This window comes from Mirounga leonina, unplaced genomic scaffold (genome assembly GCF_011800145.1).
Source record: "Mirounga leonina isolate KUSES-001 unplaced genomic scaffold, KU_Mleo_1.0 Mir_151, whole genome shotgun sequence".
Classification (NCBI taxonomy): domain Eukaryota; kingdom Metazoa; phylum Chordata; class Mammalia; order Carnivora; family Phocidae; genus Mirounga; species Mirounga leonina.
Genome location: NW_023270377.1, coordinates 2,696,255 through 2,713,826, shown reverse-complemented (window position 1 = coordinate 2,713,826; position 17,572 = coordinate 2,696,255). Strand labels below are relative to the sequence as shown.

Here is a 17,572-nt window from a genome sequence, read left to right as displayed (position 1 = left end):
CCTGGAGAGGGTGGACGGGTCCCCTGTGGGAGGGGTCTCCGTCCTGAGATGGAGCGGGGTGTAATGAGCAGGGCGCCACCGCCAGGCTCCTGGTCCCCAGATGGGACTGAGCTAGATGGGGACGTCTGCAGGACGCTATCGCTGCCCGGACCTGGCGGGGGGCAGGTCTGAGAGTGGGGCCGGGGAGCCCTGGTGTCAAAGGTGCCAGACAGTCCGATGTCTCCCTCGCTCCTCCTGAGCCACCCGCAGGACCATGTTGTTCCAAGAACCTGGCCACGGAGGGTGGCCAGGAGGGGGTGGGCAGTGGACACAGGCCTGACCTCAGAGGTGGTGCCGGCCCAGGGTGCTCAGGAGAGCACTGGACAGGGGGCCAGCACACCTGACTTGGGGTGTCCCTACTCACTCCCTGGGGCCTTGGGCAAGTCCCTCCATGGCCTCGGGACTTTCTCAGGGGTGGGGTGGGACCAAAGCCAGCAGGGGGCGCCCCACAACCATCCTGGGTTCCAGGAAGCTCTGGGGTCAGGGTGGGCTGCCAGAAGAGGGGTGAGGTGGTGGCTCAGACCCAGGTTTGAGGCCGGGGAGGAGGGAGAGGGAGCCTCTGCTGGGCACTCAGAGCTGACTCCCCAGATGCCCTTTTGCAGACTCTGCTTCCCAGGGGTCTGGGCGGTGGCCCCAGGGATTCTGAGTCCCTCAGCCGGGGCTGGTGCTGGGAAGGCTGTGTTTTTCTAAGGCGTTCCAGGTGATTCTGGTGCTTAGAGGCCTGGAAACCCCCAGCCCACTAGCAGCTCCCCTGTAGGGAGCAGGTGTTTCCTGCAGGAGTCAGAGGCTGACCCCAGCAAGGCCACACTCTCAGCTCTGAGGCCGCTTTGGTGCCTGTAAGCCTGTCGTCCAGTGGGCAAAAACCCAATAGCCCATATATAGGCATCCGGAGCTGCAGACCTCAGTGAAGTGATCTTTTTCATGGTGCAAACCCAGGAGCTCCCCAAAAAGCTGGCAAAATACCGGAGATACTGGAGAGAGGGAACCCCCTCTTTCTCCCTGGCCCATAAATGTGTGCTGGACAAAGATGAAGGAAAATAAAGGTGTACCAAAGGTGCTGAAAGAACATCACATTTTTCCTCATGACTAGAATAATTACGGCTAACGACGCAGCTCTTCGCACCTCAATGCATAGGTTGAATGCAGAGTCAGTCTCTTCCTTTTTTTTTTTTTTTTAAGATTTTTATTTATTTATTGGAGAGAGAGAGAGAGAGAGAGAGATAGAGCCCACGAGTGGGGGGGACGTGGGCAGAGGGCGAAGCAGACTCCCCGCTGAGCAGGGAGCCTGACGCGGGGCTTGATCTCAGCACCCCGGGATCATGACCTGAGCTGAGGGCAGACGCTTAACCGACTGAGACACCCAGGCGCCCCTCTTCCTTCTTTTTTTAAATGACTCTGAAGTTCATTTGAAAGGAACAGTGAAAAAGGACAACTGTGAGGCCGGCCTCCAAGAAGGCCCTCCCGGGACCCCATCCCCATAGCACATCCTGTGTGCCCCCCACGTTGTACGGCAGAATATGGCAGAAGAGATGGCTCTCACTTCCAAGTAGGTAGTAAAGGCTCTCATCTTCGTTGTGCCCTTAGCTCTGGGGAAAGCCCGGGGCCATGCTGGAAGCAGCCCTGTAAGAGAGGCCTGTGCAGGGAGAAGTGAGGCCTCCCACCCCAGTCCGGCCCTCAGATGATGGCCGATCCCTTGGTGCCAACTAAGGACAGATCCTGAGGCAGAACCCCTGGCTAAAGTGCTCCCAGAGCCAGGAACCTGCGTGAGATCACAAGTGTTTGTTGTTTTAAGACTCTAGATTTTGGGAGAACCTGGGTGGCTCAGTCGTTAAGCATCTGCCTTTGGCTCAGGTCATGATCCCAGGGTCCTGGGATCGAGCCCCACGTCAGGCTCTCTGCTCAGCGGTGAGTCTGCTTCTCCCTCTGCCTCTGTGATCTCTCTAGCTCTCACTCTCTCAAATAAATAAATAAAATCTTAGAAGACACTAGATTTGGGGGTCATTTGTCATGCAGCAACAGATAACTAATACAGCAAACAAGATTGAAGTGGAAGAGTCATTTTAGATATGAAGTCTCATAATTGTAGAGCAGTAGTCCATCAAACCAGGTGGTTCTGACCCCAAAATACCTTTCTCTCAGATCAACAAACCAGAACAGAGAAAGCGGAGATGCTTCACACAGAAAACTTTGCCCTAAGACAAAGACGCCACAGCAAATCCGTGGGGGAAAGAAGGAATGGTCAATAGTAGTCCCCAGAGTGTTGGTAAACTATTTGAGAGTGGCGGGAGTAGGATGTTAGGGCAGCCCCTGCCCCCCCAAAAATCCCAGATGGAATAAGAGATACTGGAAGCAGGTAAAGCTCTAAAACCCCCGAGGAGGGGCTGGGCAGGACAGGTGCGCCAGATGGCCTCACCACCTGCGGGTGCCCTCCTGCTGGAGGAAGCGCCCCAGTCGCCGTGCCAGCCTGCCCCCCGGAAGGTGCATCGAGCTCTAGAGATGAGCACACACCCTAACTCGGGGACTTCACCCTCTGACTCTGAATCACAGAGGCGGCACCGTATCATTTCTCATAGTCCAAAAGGACATGACCCAAATGTCCATTAATAGGAATGACTGGATGTCCCTTTGAATTCTTAAAGTGTGATATGGCCACAGTTTGATGAAATCGAAGATCCTATTTTCAAAGACCGATCGCATCAGAAACGCTGGGGCTGTAATATAAAACGATGAAACAGGATGCGCAAACACGCCCACCGCCGTCCAAACGTTGACGCGGGGAAGAACGGCGGGGGGATCCCGTGTGTTCGTGGGGCTTGTCTTCTACCAGTCGAATTGTTCTGCTTCGTGTTTTCCAAATGCTCCACAAATGAACATGTGTTATTTTTATCATCATGAGAAGGAACAAGCAGCATATTTTTAAAGATTGCACCACTCTGTAGCAATCTGTTGATAAAGATCTGTTTCCAGTGCCTGGTGTCAAGTTTCCCAAACTGACTGGTCATGTGAGGCGCTAGGTCTGCTCTCCCCACGTTCCTTAGGCCTCTAGGGGAGGCAGCTCCCGGTGACAGGGGCCTGTCATCAGAATACCCTGTCCTCTTTCCTCCAGCCTGGGCTGGGTACACATTAACCCTTTGTGTTGTGGCTACAAGGACAGGAGCAGGAATGACGTCTCTGTTCCCCTCTAGTGGCCTCCCCAGGATGGTCCTGGAGACGTCCATGAGCGTCCCCCTTCCCTCTGCGACCTCATGAGGCTGATGCTGAAGGCTAGCAGGGAGATCCTGGGACCATCTGAAGCGGGGACTGGGCTGGGCTGAGCTGGGCTGAACTAGGGTGAACTGAGCTGGGCTAGGCCGGGCTGAACTGGGCTGAGCTGGGCTGGGCTGGCCTGGGCTGAACCGGGCAGACTGGGAAGGGATGAGCTGGGCTATGACCAAGCTGGGCAGGGCTGGGGAGGGCAGCATGGAATCAGGAAGCACAAGTGAGCAGAGTTTGGAAGCACCTTGCAAACCCGTCATCAGTCAGTCGTGGCCGCCATCTGTGTAAGGACTGAGTTCTAACCAGACCGCACACCCCGTGAGAGCAGAACTGTGGCTCCGAGCTCACAGCCATCCCGTAGGGAGCAGGGCCAGCGGCTATGATGGCCAGACAGGGGTCACCTGTCCAGGACCCAAGCTGTCATGATATCCCGATACCCTTAAGAAATCACCTAACTTGGCCAGGAGTGGGGGCTGTCGCCCTGGGAGCCTCCCCCACTGGAACCGCGTCAGGCCAGTCTCTGGGGGGGCAGCCGGAGGCCTTCGTCAGACTCGGCCCTCCCCGACCCTCCAGACTGGGGAACAGTGGTATTAGCAAGGCCCACGCGAGTGACGGAAGGAGGGGCGACAGGTGGAGGCCCTCACCTGGCCTCCCCGGGCTGCAGGCGCACACGCATGTCCTTGGCTGGGAAGCTTCGCTCTGACCGTTGGCAGAAGAGATGTCCAGAGACCCCCTCTCCGGGGCCCGGGTCCAGCTGGGTTCCAGCTGTGAGGGCTTCCCCTGTGACCACTGTGAGCCCAGAGCTGAGGGGGAGACTGCAGGCCGCCGCTGCTGTATTTTTAGATGACCCTATTTCTTTGCTACCTCTGGTTCTCACGACGAGTGAGGACGCCAGGGCCGTGCCAGGGCCGAAGCCACGCTGTGACCGGGAGCCTCGGGTCCAGTGTCCCTGTCGCCAGCCCAGCGAAGCACTCAGGGATGCCTCCTTACCTCTCTGGGCCCCGCTTTAACCACCAAAGGCTTCCCGACCACCACTGCGGACCCCAAGTTTAGAAAGCCTTTGCTCACCAATCTGCATTTCCTTGTGATAGTCACTTTCCCCCGGTTGAGAGATGAACAAAAGGCCACTGGGGCACCTGTCAGTGACCGTTAGAGAAGCGAGTACCCGTCAGGCCCTACTAACACCCAGGCCCTGAGCTGGGGCCTCCACGCCCCCTGAGTCTCCAGCCCAGGCTCCACTGTCCCCCCTGGAATGCTTCCTGCTGTCCGGCCTGGTCCCTGGGGTCCAGGAGACCTCAGCCTTTCAGAGCAGACAGCCTGGGAGGAGCATCAGCTCTCTCCCTCCCCCACTCCCTCCCAATGCAGACAGTGCTAAAAATACCCTTCTGTCCATCCCCACGTGGTGCCCAGCCCAGCCCAGCCCAGCAGGCCCTCCGGGCCCCTCGCCGGCTGGGAAGTCCTATTCTCCGGCCTGAGTTCTCCAAGGTCCAGGGGCCGACTGAGAGGTAGGGTCCCAGGGGCTCTGGAGTGTGGGCATCGGGGAACGGGAGGTGGGATTTGGGGCAGGGAGCTGCAGGGGAGGGCAGGTTATGGTAGGATAACTGGCGGGGCATAGAGATCACAGCGCTGGGTGTTTGGACACAGAGCCCCCAGCCCCGGTCAAGCTGGGCCCCTTGGGGCACGGTGAGGGCTCAGCCGACACACTGCCCTCGGTGTCCTGGCTGGAGAGGTGGGCGATGGGGAGGCGGACCACACCCTCCAGCCGCAGCCGGGACCCCAGTGTCCAGTGCCCAGCCGCTGCTGGCTTCAGGCCCTCTGGGTCCTGCCCGCCGAAGCCCTCCTCGTTGCCGGCCTGGACAGGCACCAGGCTGAGGCTCTGAGACTCTCGGGAAGCCCCCACCCCGTTGGTTCTGGGACCTGAGGGTGGCAGGTGTCAGTAGATGCAGCTGAGGCCCCATGAGAAGGTGGGTGGGCACCCTGCCCACTGGCTCCCGGGGCGGTGGTAGCTACCGGGAACCCAGGGGTGACAGGAATGTGAGGCCTGGGGCAGTGGCCTCGGGCTCATCTTTTGTCCTCACTCGGCCAGGGGGCCTCCCTGGAAGGGGGTCGGGCAGGAGGGATGCTGGCCAGGGCCCCTGACCTGTCCTGTCCTGGCTGGGCTCTGGGGTCCTGCCCTGCTCTCCAGGGGCAACGGTGGGGCGGGGGGGGGCGGGGGGTGCCTAAGCTCCCGCCTCCGGCGCCATAGCTCAGCAGGGCCCTCCCTGCCCCTTGGCACCCACAGTTCACGGTTCTCTTTTCAGGACTTGTTATTTTTTTTTTAGTTTTCTTATTGTTATGTTAATCCCCCTACATTACATCATTAGTTTTTGATGTAGCGTTCCATGATTCATTGTTTGTGCATAACACCCAGTCAGGACTTTGTTATTTATTTTTTTTTTTAAGATTTTTATTTATTTATTTGAGAGAGAGAATGAGAGAGATCACATGAGAGGGGGGAGGGTCAGAGGGAGAAGCAGTCTCCCCGCCGAGCAGGGAGCCTGATGCGGGACTCGATCCAGGGACTCCAGGATCATGACCTGAGCCGAAGGCAGTCGCTCAACCAACTGAGCCACCCAGGCGCCCCCAGGACTTTGTTATTTTGATCACACTTATTTCACCAAGGGTTTGGTCCCCGTGGCCCGCTGGCCCTTTTCCTTCCCTTTGACGGCTCTGGAGGGCGCCCCCTGGTGAACAGACCATGTCCCGGGGTGCAGCTTTTTTTAGGGGTTGTAGGTAGCTTCGGGTGAAATTTGGGGCAGCTTTCTTGGGGTAAAATGTCAGGAGTACATAAATGAATATGCAGACAATTAAATAAGCCAGAAGTGGATTTGCTGAATCCAGTGATACGAACACTGAGTCGAAATCGCTGTCCAGAGAGTTCCCCTTCGTCGTATTTGTCTTTAGCAACCTACACCCGGGGACCTGTAACCTGGGGGTTCGGCGCATAGGCCCCGAGCATGGCTCCCCCACGTCCTAGCTGTGTGATCTTGGACAGGTGACGTGCTTGTGGTTCCCCCCTTCACGAGGACCCTGACAGCACCCACCTCACAGGGTTTTCGTGCGGCCCACGTGAGGAGGGCACACCCCACCCTCGAGACACGGCCTGGCCCGTGGGGAGCACTGTGACCACAGAGCCCCTTTCCCCGCCGGCCTCTGGATCTGCAGCTGAGAAAACTGGGACCAAGGTCACCCAGCAAGGTCATGGCAGCCCAAGGCTCCATGTAACCGTGGACAGTGAGGATCGGTGGGGCAGGAAAGCTTCCAAGGGCCCTCATCATCCTCCCCAGCAAGGTCAGATCCAGGAGCAGGGGAATCCACTTGGAGGTGGGGGGCCACAGCGATCCCCAGGCTCCGGAGGGTCTGCTCTGCGTAGCCCAGAGTTGTGGAGGGGGCCGGGTGTGGTTTTCGTGCTGGCTTTGCTCTGCCCCGATTACCTGGCCGTGGGTAGGTCTCCGGCCCCCTCTGAGCCTCAGCCTTCTCACCGTAAAACGGGACTAACCCTGAGCCCACCGCACACCTTGGCATGGCTATGATGCTCAGCCAGGGCTGGTGGAAGGTGGAAAGGACTGACGGCCGGAAGGATGGGCGCCTCGGTGGAGGAGCCGTGCCCGCCCGGCGGACCCTGCCCCCTTCTCTCCCCAGGATCCGGCCGGCCGGCGTCTCTCCGCGGAGCGGACGGGCTGCGGGGCCTGTCGCCGGCGCTGGCGGCCATGGTGCGGCACGTGGACGACCTGGATTTCCAGCTGCCCTCGCACGCCCAGGACATGCTGGACGGCCTGCGGCGGCTGCGCTCGCAGCCCAAGCTGGCCGACGTCACGCTGCTGGTGGGCGGCCGGGAGCTGCCCTGCCACCGCGGCCTCCTGGCGCTCAGCAGCCCCTACTTCCACGCCATGTTTGCGGGCGACTTTGCCGAGAGTTTCTCGGCGCGCGTGGAGCTGCGGGACGTGGAGCCCGCCGTGGTGGGGCAGCTGGTGGACTTCGTGTACACGGGCCGGCTGACCGTCACGCAGGGCAACGTGGAGGCGCTGACCCGCACGGCCGCACGCCTGCACTTCCCCGCCGTGCAGAAGGTCTGCGGCCGCTACCTGCAGCAGCAGCTGGATGCCACCAACTGCCTGGGCATCTGCGAGTTTGGGGAGCAGCAGGGGCTGCTGGGCGTGGCTGCCAAGGCCTGGGCCTTCCTGCGGGAGAACTTCGAGGCGGTGGCCCAGGAGGACGAGTTCCTGCGGCTGCCCCAGGACCGGCTGGCCGCCTGTCTGGCCGGCGAGCTGCTGCAGGTGCAGCCGGAGCAGAGCCGGCTGGAGGCCCTGCTGCGCTGGGTGCGCCATGACCCGCCGGCCCGGGCCGTCCACCTCCCCGAGCTGCTCGGCCTGGTGCGCCTGGACGCCGTGCCCAGACCCTGTGTGCAGAGGCTGCTGGCCACCGAGCCGCTGATCCAGCAGTCAGAGGCGTGCCGGGTGGCCCTGTCGCAGGGCCGCGATGAGGTGAGCAAGGGCGAGGAGGGGAGCCCCGGAGACCCCGACCTGCACGGGGATGGACAGTAGAGTGTGCCTATCCCCGATGCCCTGAGCCTTGCAGCTCTTCCTGCCTTAGGCTGATTACCTGTGAGGGCATCACGATTCATCCCCGGTGCCCCTGTGTGTCCCACACCCTGGATGAGAGGGGAGGGGCAACCCACAAGTGACCGTCCGAATCCCGGTCAGAGCCCACAGCTTGGTGCGGACAAACCTGGAAACAGACCGAGGGCAGCGTGAGAAAGGCCAAAGCTGGGCTGGGGGCATCCTGGGCAAGGTGGCCAGTCAGGGGGGCTCTCCGGAGGAGGCAGCACCTTACCTGGGCCTTAAGGAGGGCTCGGAGCCCGGCAGGAGGGAAAACGGTCCAGGAAGATGCACAGGCCAAGAGTGCTGCAGGCCACCTGCCCCTTAGGAACCTGCTCGAGCGTTCACGGGGTGCCATTTCCTGCTTGTGCTGCGGGGGGCATGGCAGGCAGGGCAGCTCCGGACACAGTGACAGACACAGACCCGACGAATCTGTCCGTGGCTGGGCAGCCTGCTCCGGGCCCTGCCTGCAGGAGCCCTCAGGAGCCAGGCCTGGGGACCCAGCTCGGGCCAGGGTCGGGGTGGGAGGCGGCGAAGCTCTACCCCGTGCTGTTGTCCGGCACTGCCAGGCACAGTGGGCCGGCCTGGTGCCACCAGGCCACCTTGGAATTGCTGCTGTGGGAGGTGCAGGCCTCGTGCAGGAGGGCCAGAGGCGCAGGGGAGTCCTGGGGGCCTGGGAGCCCCGAGCAGTGGCCACTTGCCAACCAGAGTGGAAGCCTCCCGGCGTTTCCCGCCCAGCCAGGGCCACCCGAGTTCGGCACGCCGCACGCTGGCCCAGGGGAGGAACTGGGGACAGAGGTGGCGTTGGCTCCAAAGATGGGTACGGGGGGACTGCTGGGAGGAACAGCGCTCAGGTTTGGGGCACACGTGCACCTGCCGCCCCATCTCTTCCCGTCCTGAGCGTTTGCCGCCGTGCCTGGCCCCAGACAACCACGGCGCGCACACACAGCCGCTCCACCCAAGCCCTGCCCCAGAGAAGGCCCCGAGGCCTGCTGGCGCCCGCTCTTCGCCTTGCACGGCCATACGGCGGCCTGCCCCTCTAACGCAGCCTTCCTGGCCCCACAGGCTCTGCTCGCCCTCCCGCAGAAGCTGGAGGAGGTGCTGGTGGTGGTGGGCGGGCGGGCCCTGGAGGAGGACGAGGAGGGCGCCGAGGAGCCCGCCCCTCACCCCAGGAACTTCGCCTTCTACAACAGCAAGGCCAGTGAGTAGCCCGCACGCTGTCCCTGCGGCCCCGAGCCCCTCGGGTCACCGTGCAGGTGGAGGGGGTGAGGTGCTCACAGGGAGGGGGCCTGCAGGAGAGCCTAGAGGCCAGCGCAGGGGGAGGGGAAGCTGACAGCCGGGGCACGGCGGCCCCCTCACCCTCCAGCCACAGCCCCCAACTTTGGCCTTTTTGGGCCCCGGAGCCCAGGGTAAAGGGTTCTGCTGCCCCAAACGCCCTGCGTGCCCAACGGAACCCTGGCCCCAAGGGGAGAACGGGGAGCTGGGGTGCAGTGGCCTGGACGGTAGGAGCCCAGGGACTAGGTCAGCTCAAACAGGGTTCTAATTCCAGCCTTTGAACCACTCACTTCACAGCCCCAAACCTGTTCCTCATCTGTGGGCGGGGCTCCTCACGTAGCTGGGATGCAGACCCAACGGGCACAGACTGGGCCTCTCCTGCCTGGGGCCCCATCACAGGGTCGCCCAGGAAAGGGGGAAGGGTAGGGGGCAGCAGGGTCTCTGGAGGGGCCACGTTGGCCCTGGGAAGCTCTTCTGAAAGCTCTGAGGAGTGTTGGCAGGTGTCCCGGGCCCACTGGGCCAGTCACCAGCCACCCCCATGGCGTCAGCGGCTGGCGGGCTCTGGGCAGCGTAAGGCCGGCCGTCCCAGGTCAGGGGCTGACGAGGGGATTTGGGGGCTGACGTCAGGAGATGAGCTCTGCTGGCTGCACCCGGGAGCAGCTGTCCCTCCACCCCCAAGGGGAGGACAGCAGGGGCACGCTGGCAGGCAAAGGCCTGGTGACCGCCCGGCCGTCCCCACCCTGGGGTGACACAGACATGAGTCAGGGGGACACGCAGTCCCTGCCCAGAGGGCAGGTGCCCAGCAAGACCAGAGTTCTGCATGTCCCAAAGATGGTCACAGATAGTACACAGAATCTTCCCGGGGGACCTCCCCGAGGCCTGGGTCTTCCTCACAGCCTTCCATGAGCACCCAAAATGTGTCTGTTGGCTCGGACACTCCCACATAGATTCTCGTTTTTATTTTTTCAAACATTTTCTCATCTCTTGTCTCACTTTACCCTCATGTAGCTCCTTGAGTGTGGCCCAAGTTGGGTGCATGACTCTGTCCCTCGCCGTAGTGACAATAATCCTCAGGTCCGCTGATGGAGTAGTGGCCCCGTGACAGATGCGGGTCGTCTATACTCCTCCCCCCGCACCTCCCAGTGAGGTGGGAGCTACCCCCCTCGACAGAGGACGAAACTGAGGTCATGGGTCCCCAGGGCCAACAGTGGTACACCAGAGCGGGGGTCTGGACTCTCCCTGGGTGCTGCAAGGCCCGTGTCATGCCCTGTGTGACCCCTGCACGCCCATGCTGCACACAGCACGGAGGGTGCTCAGGGCGAAGAAATGAGCGACGGATGAGGAACGAGTGAATGAATGATGTTTGTATTCTAACCCACTAGGGACCAGAGGTCAGGCCCTTTAACCCCTCACCCTATCTGAGAGGTGGGACCCAACCCAGGGGCCGAAAGATCCCTTTGGGGTCAGTGAGGTCACCTCCTGCCCCCAGAGCCCAGGCCACCTCCCCGCACACCCCGGGTGCAGCCTTGTGTCCGGTCTGTGTGCTGGGCTCCAGGGGGCGGCGTGGGGAGGTGGGGGCCGCTGCGAGCCAGACCCGGCAGGGGCACGTGGAGCAGCCGGGGTGTCACCCCACCCCCCAACTGCGGCCCGCCGAGTCCGGCCGCTTGCTCCTCCCCAGGTGAGGGAACACTCCTGCACCCGCGTGGGAGGAGGCGCTGAGGGGCGAGGGGAGGCCCCAGCAACGAGCTCAGCCACCCTGACCCTCTGCCTCTCTCTCTTCCGGCCAGAGAGGTGGATGGCGCTCCCGGACTTCCCCGACTACCACAAGTGGGGCTTCTCCCTGGCCGTGCTGAACAACACCGTCTACGTCACAGGTGGGTTCCCGGCAGCGCCCTCCAGGGAGCTGATCACCGTGACGCCACCGAGAATCAGCTGTCCCCTCCGGCTCAGGCAGGACTCTTCCAGACATCTCCGTGACATGAAAACAAGGACATTTAAAATCCACGGGTCCACACGTGGGCGCAGGGGACCTCTCCGTGTTCTGACATGGACTCGCTAGGCTCCCTCAGCCAGGGCCTCCCCAGAAGGAGCTGTGTGACGGGCAGGCGGGGTCACCCTGCTCTTTGGTATCTGAGAACTTGGGGGCCCGTATACACTTTGGTTGGCGAAACGGTGACCACTGATGAAGATCTGAAACCACGGATCTTGTCCTCCCTGTTTATGGGGCAGGGAGGGACCCAGGCCACCTCCGGTCCCACCCCCGGGCCCAGCATGGGGAGAAGGAGACAGGACCCCCAGTACCCAGCCCCCACTAGCCTGCACACCCCAGGCTGAGGGACAGAACCTCTCCTACAGGTGGCTCCCGGGGCACCAAGACAGACACCTGGTCAACCACCCAGGCCTGGTGCTTCCCTCTGAAGGAGGCCACCTGGAAGCCAGTGGTACCCATGCTGAAGGCTCGCACCAACCACGCCAGCGCCGCGCTCAACGGGGAGGTCTACGCCATTGGCGGTAAGGCCTCTCTCTCCGCTGGCCCCGGGCAGCCTCCTGCTCGTTGCAGCCCCCTCGCCCCCCTGGGAGCCTCTCAGTCCCGCAGCAATGGCTCCCCAGGGTGCCTGGGTGGCTCAGTCGGTTGAGCGGCTGCCTTCGGCTCAGGTCATGATCCTGGAGTCCCGGGATCGAGTCCCGCATCGGGCTCCCTGCTCCGCGGGGAGTCTGCTTCTCCCTCTGACCCTCCCGACCCTCCCCCCTCTCATGCTCTCTCTCTGTCTCTCTCTCTCAAATAAATAAATAAAATCTTAAAAAAAAACAAAAAACAAAAAAACAATGGCTCCCCACCCCCATGCCCTCCCCAGGGACCAGAGAGCCCCCCACCCGGCCTCAGGGACCACAGAGGCCTGCTCCCCCATTCGTGCCCTCAGGAGCTCGCCGTCTGGACCAGGGCGCCTGGCCAGGCTGTGCCACCTGCCATCTGCATGTCCTGGAGTGAGGCTCAGGCATGAGGCTCCGTGGCCAGCTCCCGCAAGGACTCTGACAACAGAGCGATGACGGGGCGGGCTGGGGCTTTGAGCTGCCCGCAGGGCCGAACACTCCCGTCCCCAGAGCCGTGGGCTCAGCCCTCCGCTCAGGGTCACCCCCTCTATGGAGTCCCTGGGTGAGGAGACCCACAGTGGTTCCCCCTTTGCTGTCACCTTTGCTCCCACCCTGCCCCCAGCCTGAGCACAGAGGCCCACCTTATCCCCTTGACACCCCAGAGCTGTGGCAAGGGTCACCCCAGGGACACTTACGGTCAGATAAATATTGAAAAACAAAATGACTGTGGCTGAGCAAGAGTTTCCCAAGGCCCCTGTGGGTGACAGACTGGCCGTGAGGCCACGGCTGGGTGCCCCACCTGCCCTGGGCAGCCCCTTTCGCCCCCATGGCTGCCGAGCCCGAGCTGAGAGCAGACAGCACCCACAAGGTCCTGAGCCCAAGGCCGGGGGGGGCACCTAGGCGTGGCCCTGGGGCCCCCGTCGTGCAATCTGGACTTGAGTGTTCCTGGGCCCAGGTGCCCACACCCACGCCCCCGGTGTGGCCTCGGGCCAGTGGCCTTGCCTCAGTTCCCTCTCCGTGGAAGGGGTAAGTCACGAGCCTGGCGAGGCCGCGCCCTCCTTCCCTCGCCCCCCTCCCGCCCCTCCTAGGGTGCTCGCTGCCGCCTCTGCGCGTGCAGGGCCCCTCCCTCGGCCCGGCCCCGGCAGCCCTGACCCGCACCCCGCCCGACAGGCACCACTCTGGACGCGGTGGAGGTGGAGAGCTATGACCCCTACACGGACACCTGGACGCCCGGCAGCCCCGCCCTCAAGTACGTCAGCAACTTCTCGGCGGCCAGCTGCGGGGGCCGGCTGTACCTGGTGGGGTCCCGCGCCTGCAAGTACACCCCTCTAGCTCTGCAGAGCTACAACCCTATCACAGGTGGGGGCACGGCCGCCACGCCCCCCCGACGTGGGGCTGGGTGCCAGCGAGTGGATGGTGGGGGCCCTAGGGACGGGGGCGGGGGGGCTAGGAGCAGGCAGCCACAGGCCTCTTACAAATGGCCACAGCCCCAGCAGAGGTGGACGAGGCAGCGGAGGACGGCGGGGGCCCAGGGGGCAGGGAACCAGGCCTGGTGGCAGGGTGCCTGGGGCAGGGGACGGGGAGCCCATCTCTGGGTCCCAAAGCTGCCTGGCTGTGACGTCTGCCTGGAACCGGCCCCAGGGGCCAGGAGCAGGGGCCCAGGCCTGCAAGTCTTGGTGGATGCCGGCTTTGGCTCCGGACTCCGTGCCAGGGTTGGGGCTCCAGGAGGGCTCTCCCTAGCTCGGTGGCCTTCCTGACCTGTCTCTCCCTCCGCTCCGCCTCTCACCCTCTGGATGGTGATGATCACAGAACCCATTTTGCAGGGTGGGTGTGAGGGTCCCTTGGGAGGCCGACAGGACCCAGGGTCAGGTGGGGCCCCTAGTCTCCCGACCGGGCCGACGGGCGGGAAAGAGGCAGAGGCCCCCTGGTGAGGGTGGGCCCGGTGCGTTGTCCCCACAGACGTGTGGAGCGTGATCGCCTCGCCCTTCCTCCCCAAGTACCTGTCCTCGCCGCGCTGCGCTGCGCTGCAGGGGGCCCTCTACCTGGTCGGCGACAACACTAAGAAGGTCTACGTGTACGACCCTGGGGCCAACCTGTGGCAGAAGGTGGGTCTCAGCCTCACCTCCCAGGGCGACACCCCCCCCCCGGGACCCCTGACACTGCAGAGAGCTGGCCTGGGGCTGGTGGGGCCTGGGGATGTCACCACAGTGGAGGGACTGATGAGGCCCAGAGCCCGGGCGGAGCCCCGGTGAGGACAGGAGAGCCAAGGACCGGGGGCTCCTGGTCACCGTGGTGCTCTGCCCCAGCACGGGGTGGTCTATTCTTCTCCAGAAGCAAAACCAGGCTCAGCCCCGAGTGTTGCAGGGACAGCCTGGTGTTGGCCAGGCCCCGGAGGGTGTCTCCCACCCGTGGGGGTGGCCGAGCAGGGAAGGGGACCCCTTGGCTGTGAGGAGAGTGGGAGCATCCAGCTCCTTGGTGCCCCATTTCCCTCCTCGCTATCACTTCTGCCACTGAGAGCGCCCTGCTGGGCATCTCAAGCCTTAGTCTTCCTCTGCACTTCTTCTGGAGAAAGAGGAGGGATGGTGCCCAGTGCCCATGCGGTGGTCTCAGCAATAGCCCAGCAGCCCGGGCCCGCCCCACCTGCCCTGAGTCTCAGTTCCTGGAGGCCAGAGGAGGTGGACTGTTCCCTGCCCTCACCCCGGCCCTGGCCGGCTGGCCCACAGCGGGGCCTCTGCCGTCCTGCCGCCTGCAGCTGTCCCCTGGCATCAGTGCCCAGCCGACTGGAGGCTCCCATTACTGTGGCAAGACAGGTGCAGGGGGTCCTGCCAGGCCGGCTCTTTCTTTTGGGCCCTCCCAGCTGGACCATGGCCAGGCCTCGGCAGGGCCCAAGCCACTGCTCTGGGGGGCATCCCAGCCACGAGGGGCTCCACTTTGCCTCCTCCAGGCCTGAGGGGAGGGGGGCTGGCTGCCCATGACCGCCTTCATGTGCAGGCCACAGACAGGCCTCTTCCTTCCCATGCACACTGGGCTCTTCCAGAAGGATCCACATCTCTCTCTGGCCTCTGGCTCTCACCTCACAGTCCCAACCCCGGCCATGGGCCGAGGCAGGAGGTACGGGGCAAAGTGAGGCTCCCCAAGGCATGAATGGCCCCTGGTGTGTGTGTGTGTGTGTGTGTGTGTGTGTGTGTCGGTCAGAGCTGAGGCCACGTCTCTCCCCTCCGAGAGAGCAACCGTGAATCAGAGCCCGGCCCAGAACTTGCCCTGGGAGGCAGCTCCAGACTCGGGCTTCCATGCCCCCCAGCCCATCTGACGCCCCGACTTCACATATGACTGAATTGGGGCCTGGGAGAGCAAGGGGCCTGGAAATGTGGTCCCGGGAGATGTGGGCCGGAGAGGAGAGCACCGGGGTCTCCCCGCCAAAGGGACAGCCTGGGTGAGGTGCAGGGAGCAGGACGGGGCGCTGGCTGTCCTCTCTGCGTGGCGCCCGCCCCCGCCCCCGGGGCCCTGACCACTGCCCGCCCACAGGTGCAGTCTCTGCACAGCCTGCATGAGAACGGGGCCCTGGTGCCGCTGGGTGACACGCTGTATGTGACCGGCGGCCGCTGGCAGGGCATGGATGGCGACTACCACGTGGAGATGGAGGCCTACGACCGGGAGCGTGACGCCTGGACCCGCCACGGCTCCCTGCCCCGCCTCTGGCTCTACCACGGGGCCTCCACCGTCTTTCTGGACGTGTCCAAGTGGACCCAGCCCTTCAGCCCGGCCCAGGAGCCCTGAGCAGCTCCTCGTCACACGGGGGCAGGGCCCGGCTGCGCCCCGACCCCGAGGGATGGCCCCTCTTGGGGTTGTGCTTGTTTGTTCACTCGGTGCTGGGCTCGGGCCACCAGGGACATCAGAGGACACAGCCTGGGTCCCCACAGCCATCGCACAAAACTGCACGCCGTGAGGGCTTGGACTCCGGCCGCCCGCATGGAGGGGAGAAGCTGCTCTCTTGCCCACAGTGGGTCTGAGGCCTCAGACACAGGAGCCAAGGGGCCCCGGGGGTCACACTGAGACAGCACTCCAAATGGTGGCCGTCCCCGCCGGGGGGTCCCACCCGTGGCTTCTGATGGTGTTGCACAAGGGAGGAATGGCCCAGGAAGCTGCATCACAGAGCAAAGGTCCTGGGGTGCATGGGCACTGGGCCTCTGCGAGCCTGTTCTGCCTGGCCCTCAGCTGTGTGACCACAGCCGGCAGCTGCCCCTCTCTGGGCCTCAGGCTCCACGTCCATTATGCACTGGGAAGGAAGGAGGCAGGGCGTGGGGTCAGGAGAGAGGGTCCGCTGTCTCTGTGGGGGTTGAGGGAGAGAAGTTGAGCGAAGGCTTCCCAGGGAGGTGAGCAGGAAGGCATGCTCTCTGGCCAGGATCTCCCCTGTTTCTTGGGGTGGTTTTCTCCAATGTAAGAATGAAAGTCCCCAGCAGTGGGCCCACGAGGGGAGAGGGTGGGGTCCTGCAGGGATTTATGGGGACGCCTCTTGGGCACGTTGGTGCCTCGCTCCCAGGTGGCCTCCTAAGCGAGGGTAGCGCCCAATGGGCTCCCCTACCAGCATGCAGTGTGACTCAAGGTGCCTCGGGGCTGCCCCCCACCCCCTGAGTCTGACTGGGATCCCACGGAGAACTGGTACAACACCCCCCCCACTCCTTCTCACTGGTCCTTAACAAGGTATCCCACTGAAGGACTCTCACTGGTGCTAAGTGGCCCTCCCCCTTTGTTGCGAGCTTCACTGAGGCACACGGGGCTACAAGTCGGGGGTCCCAGGTCCAGCCTGGCTCCAGCCCTGGCACTGACCGTCTGGGGCCTCGGGAGCTCCCGCCTCCCTCTGGACTGAATTTCCTCTCCTTGAAGGCTCGTCTTTGAAACCCCCTGGGGACCAGAGAGTCCTCTGGCATCCCTGGGCTCTGATGAAGGAATCCCTAGGTCCCCTCGCGTCCACCTTGCTCCCAGACCTGAAGCCTCATGCCCGTTTCCTGTGGGATGATTGAACTTGCCCCCCGGGGCTTAGACAGAGCAGGGCCTCCTGGGCGTCTGCTTCCAAAGGAGCAAGAGCTCCAGATCGAGGCCACCTAGTCAGCTAGTGGAGTGGATGAACGTGAAGATGACGGTTTCTGGGATCCTTGAATCTTTCCCCATGAAAATCCTCTGCAATGTTTTCTAAACAGTTATTGAAGGTACTCAGCCAAACACTGTTTCAAAACAAAGACTCAACATGTTGAATGGACTTCTTTTATCATGAATGGGTTGGAAAGGTGGTATTCTCGAATAAGGCCTGCTTCTGCTCCTGCACACCTCACAGCAATGGGGCGAGGGGGTGGGGTGGGGAAGAGTCTGGGGTGGGAGAAGCACAGCCCCCTCCAGGGCCTGGTCCTCAACCTTTAGGTGCCAAGCTGCCCCTCATCTGATCCGCTGAGCCGCCCCTATTCAGGGGCACCTAGATCAGGCCAATTGTGTCCTTCAGGGTCCCGGGAGGAAACAGAAGACCCCTGAAATTGAGTAACAGAGGGCAGTCTAACAAAGGGCTACTTCCAAGGTGTGGGCAGGTAGAGGGAATTCAGCGAGGGCTGAAGAGGCTCCCAGTGGGGAACCTAGCAACAGTGGGGAGCTGTTGCCAGCTCTCTGCCCCTTTGCATGGGAAGGAGCGGGTGCAGCCTCCAGACAGAGAGCAGGAGGGAGAGGGTGCCAAGGACCTGGGGCCTTTGCTAAAGAAACACAGCCTGGGCCACTATCACCTATGGCCC

The 17,572-nt window shown here is 62.9% G+C and overlaps 1 protein-coding gene across 6 annotated transcripts; it reads left to right on the top strand.

Moving 5' to 3' along the window:
- The first annotated feature begins 4,719 nt into the window (after positions 1-4,719).
- Positions 4,720-17,131, top strand: KLHL30 (kelch like family member 30). 6 transcript variants are annotated; one of them, XM_035006762.1, is made up of 9 exons: positions 4,720-4,799; positions 6,385-6,624; positions 6,976-7,817; positions 8,997-9,132; positions 10,994-11,080; positions 11,562-11,717; positions 12,969-13,157; positions 13,758-13,903; positions 15,324-17,131. In XM_035006762.1, exons 3-9 carry the CDS (start codon positions 7,044-7,046, stop codon positions 15,573-15,575), a joined length of 1,740 nt encoding a protein of 579 aa, XP_034862653.1. In that variant the 5' UTR covers positions 4,720-4,799; positions 6,385-6,624; positions 6,976-7,043; the 3' UTR covers positions 15,576-17,131. The 6 variants fall into 6 exon arrangements, with proteins under 6 accessions (XP_034862653.1, XP_034862656.1, XP_034862655.1 ...); XM_035006764.1 differs by having other exon boundaries at positions 4,732-4,799; positions 6,499-6,624; XM_035006763.1 differs by having other exon boundaries at positions 4,738-4,799; positions 6,329-6,624.
- The last annotated feature ends 441 nt before the right edge of the window (positions 17,132-17,572 follow it).

Coding starts and splice junctions, on each gene's coding strand:
- KLHL30 (XM_035006761.1), top strand. CDS start 6,915: ATGGGCGCCTCGGTGGAGGAGCCGTGCCCGCCCGGCGGACCCTGCCCC. Junction 7,818..8,996: donor TGTCGCAGGGCCGCGATGAG/GTGAGCAAGGGC, acceptor CTGGCCCCACAG/GCTCTGCTCGCCCTCCCGCA. Junction 13,158..13,757: donor GAGCTACAACCCTATCACAG/GTGGGGGCACGG, acceptor TTGTCCCCACAG/ACGTGTGGAGCGTGATCGCC.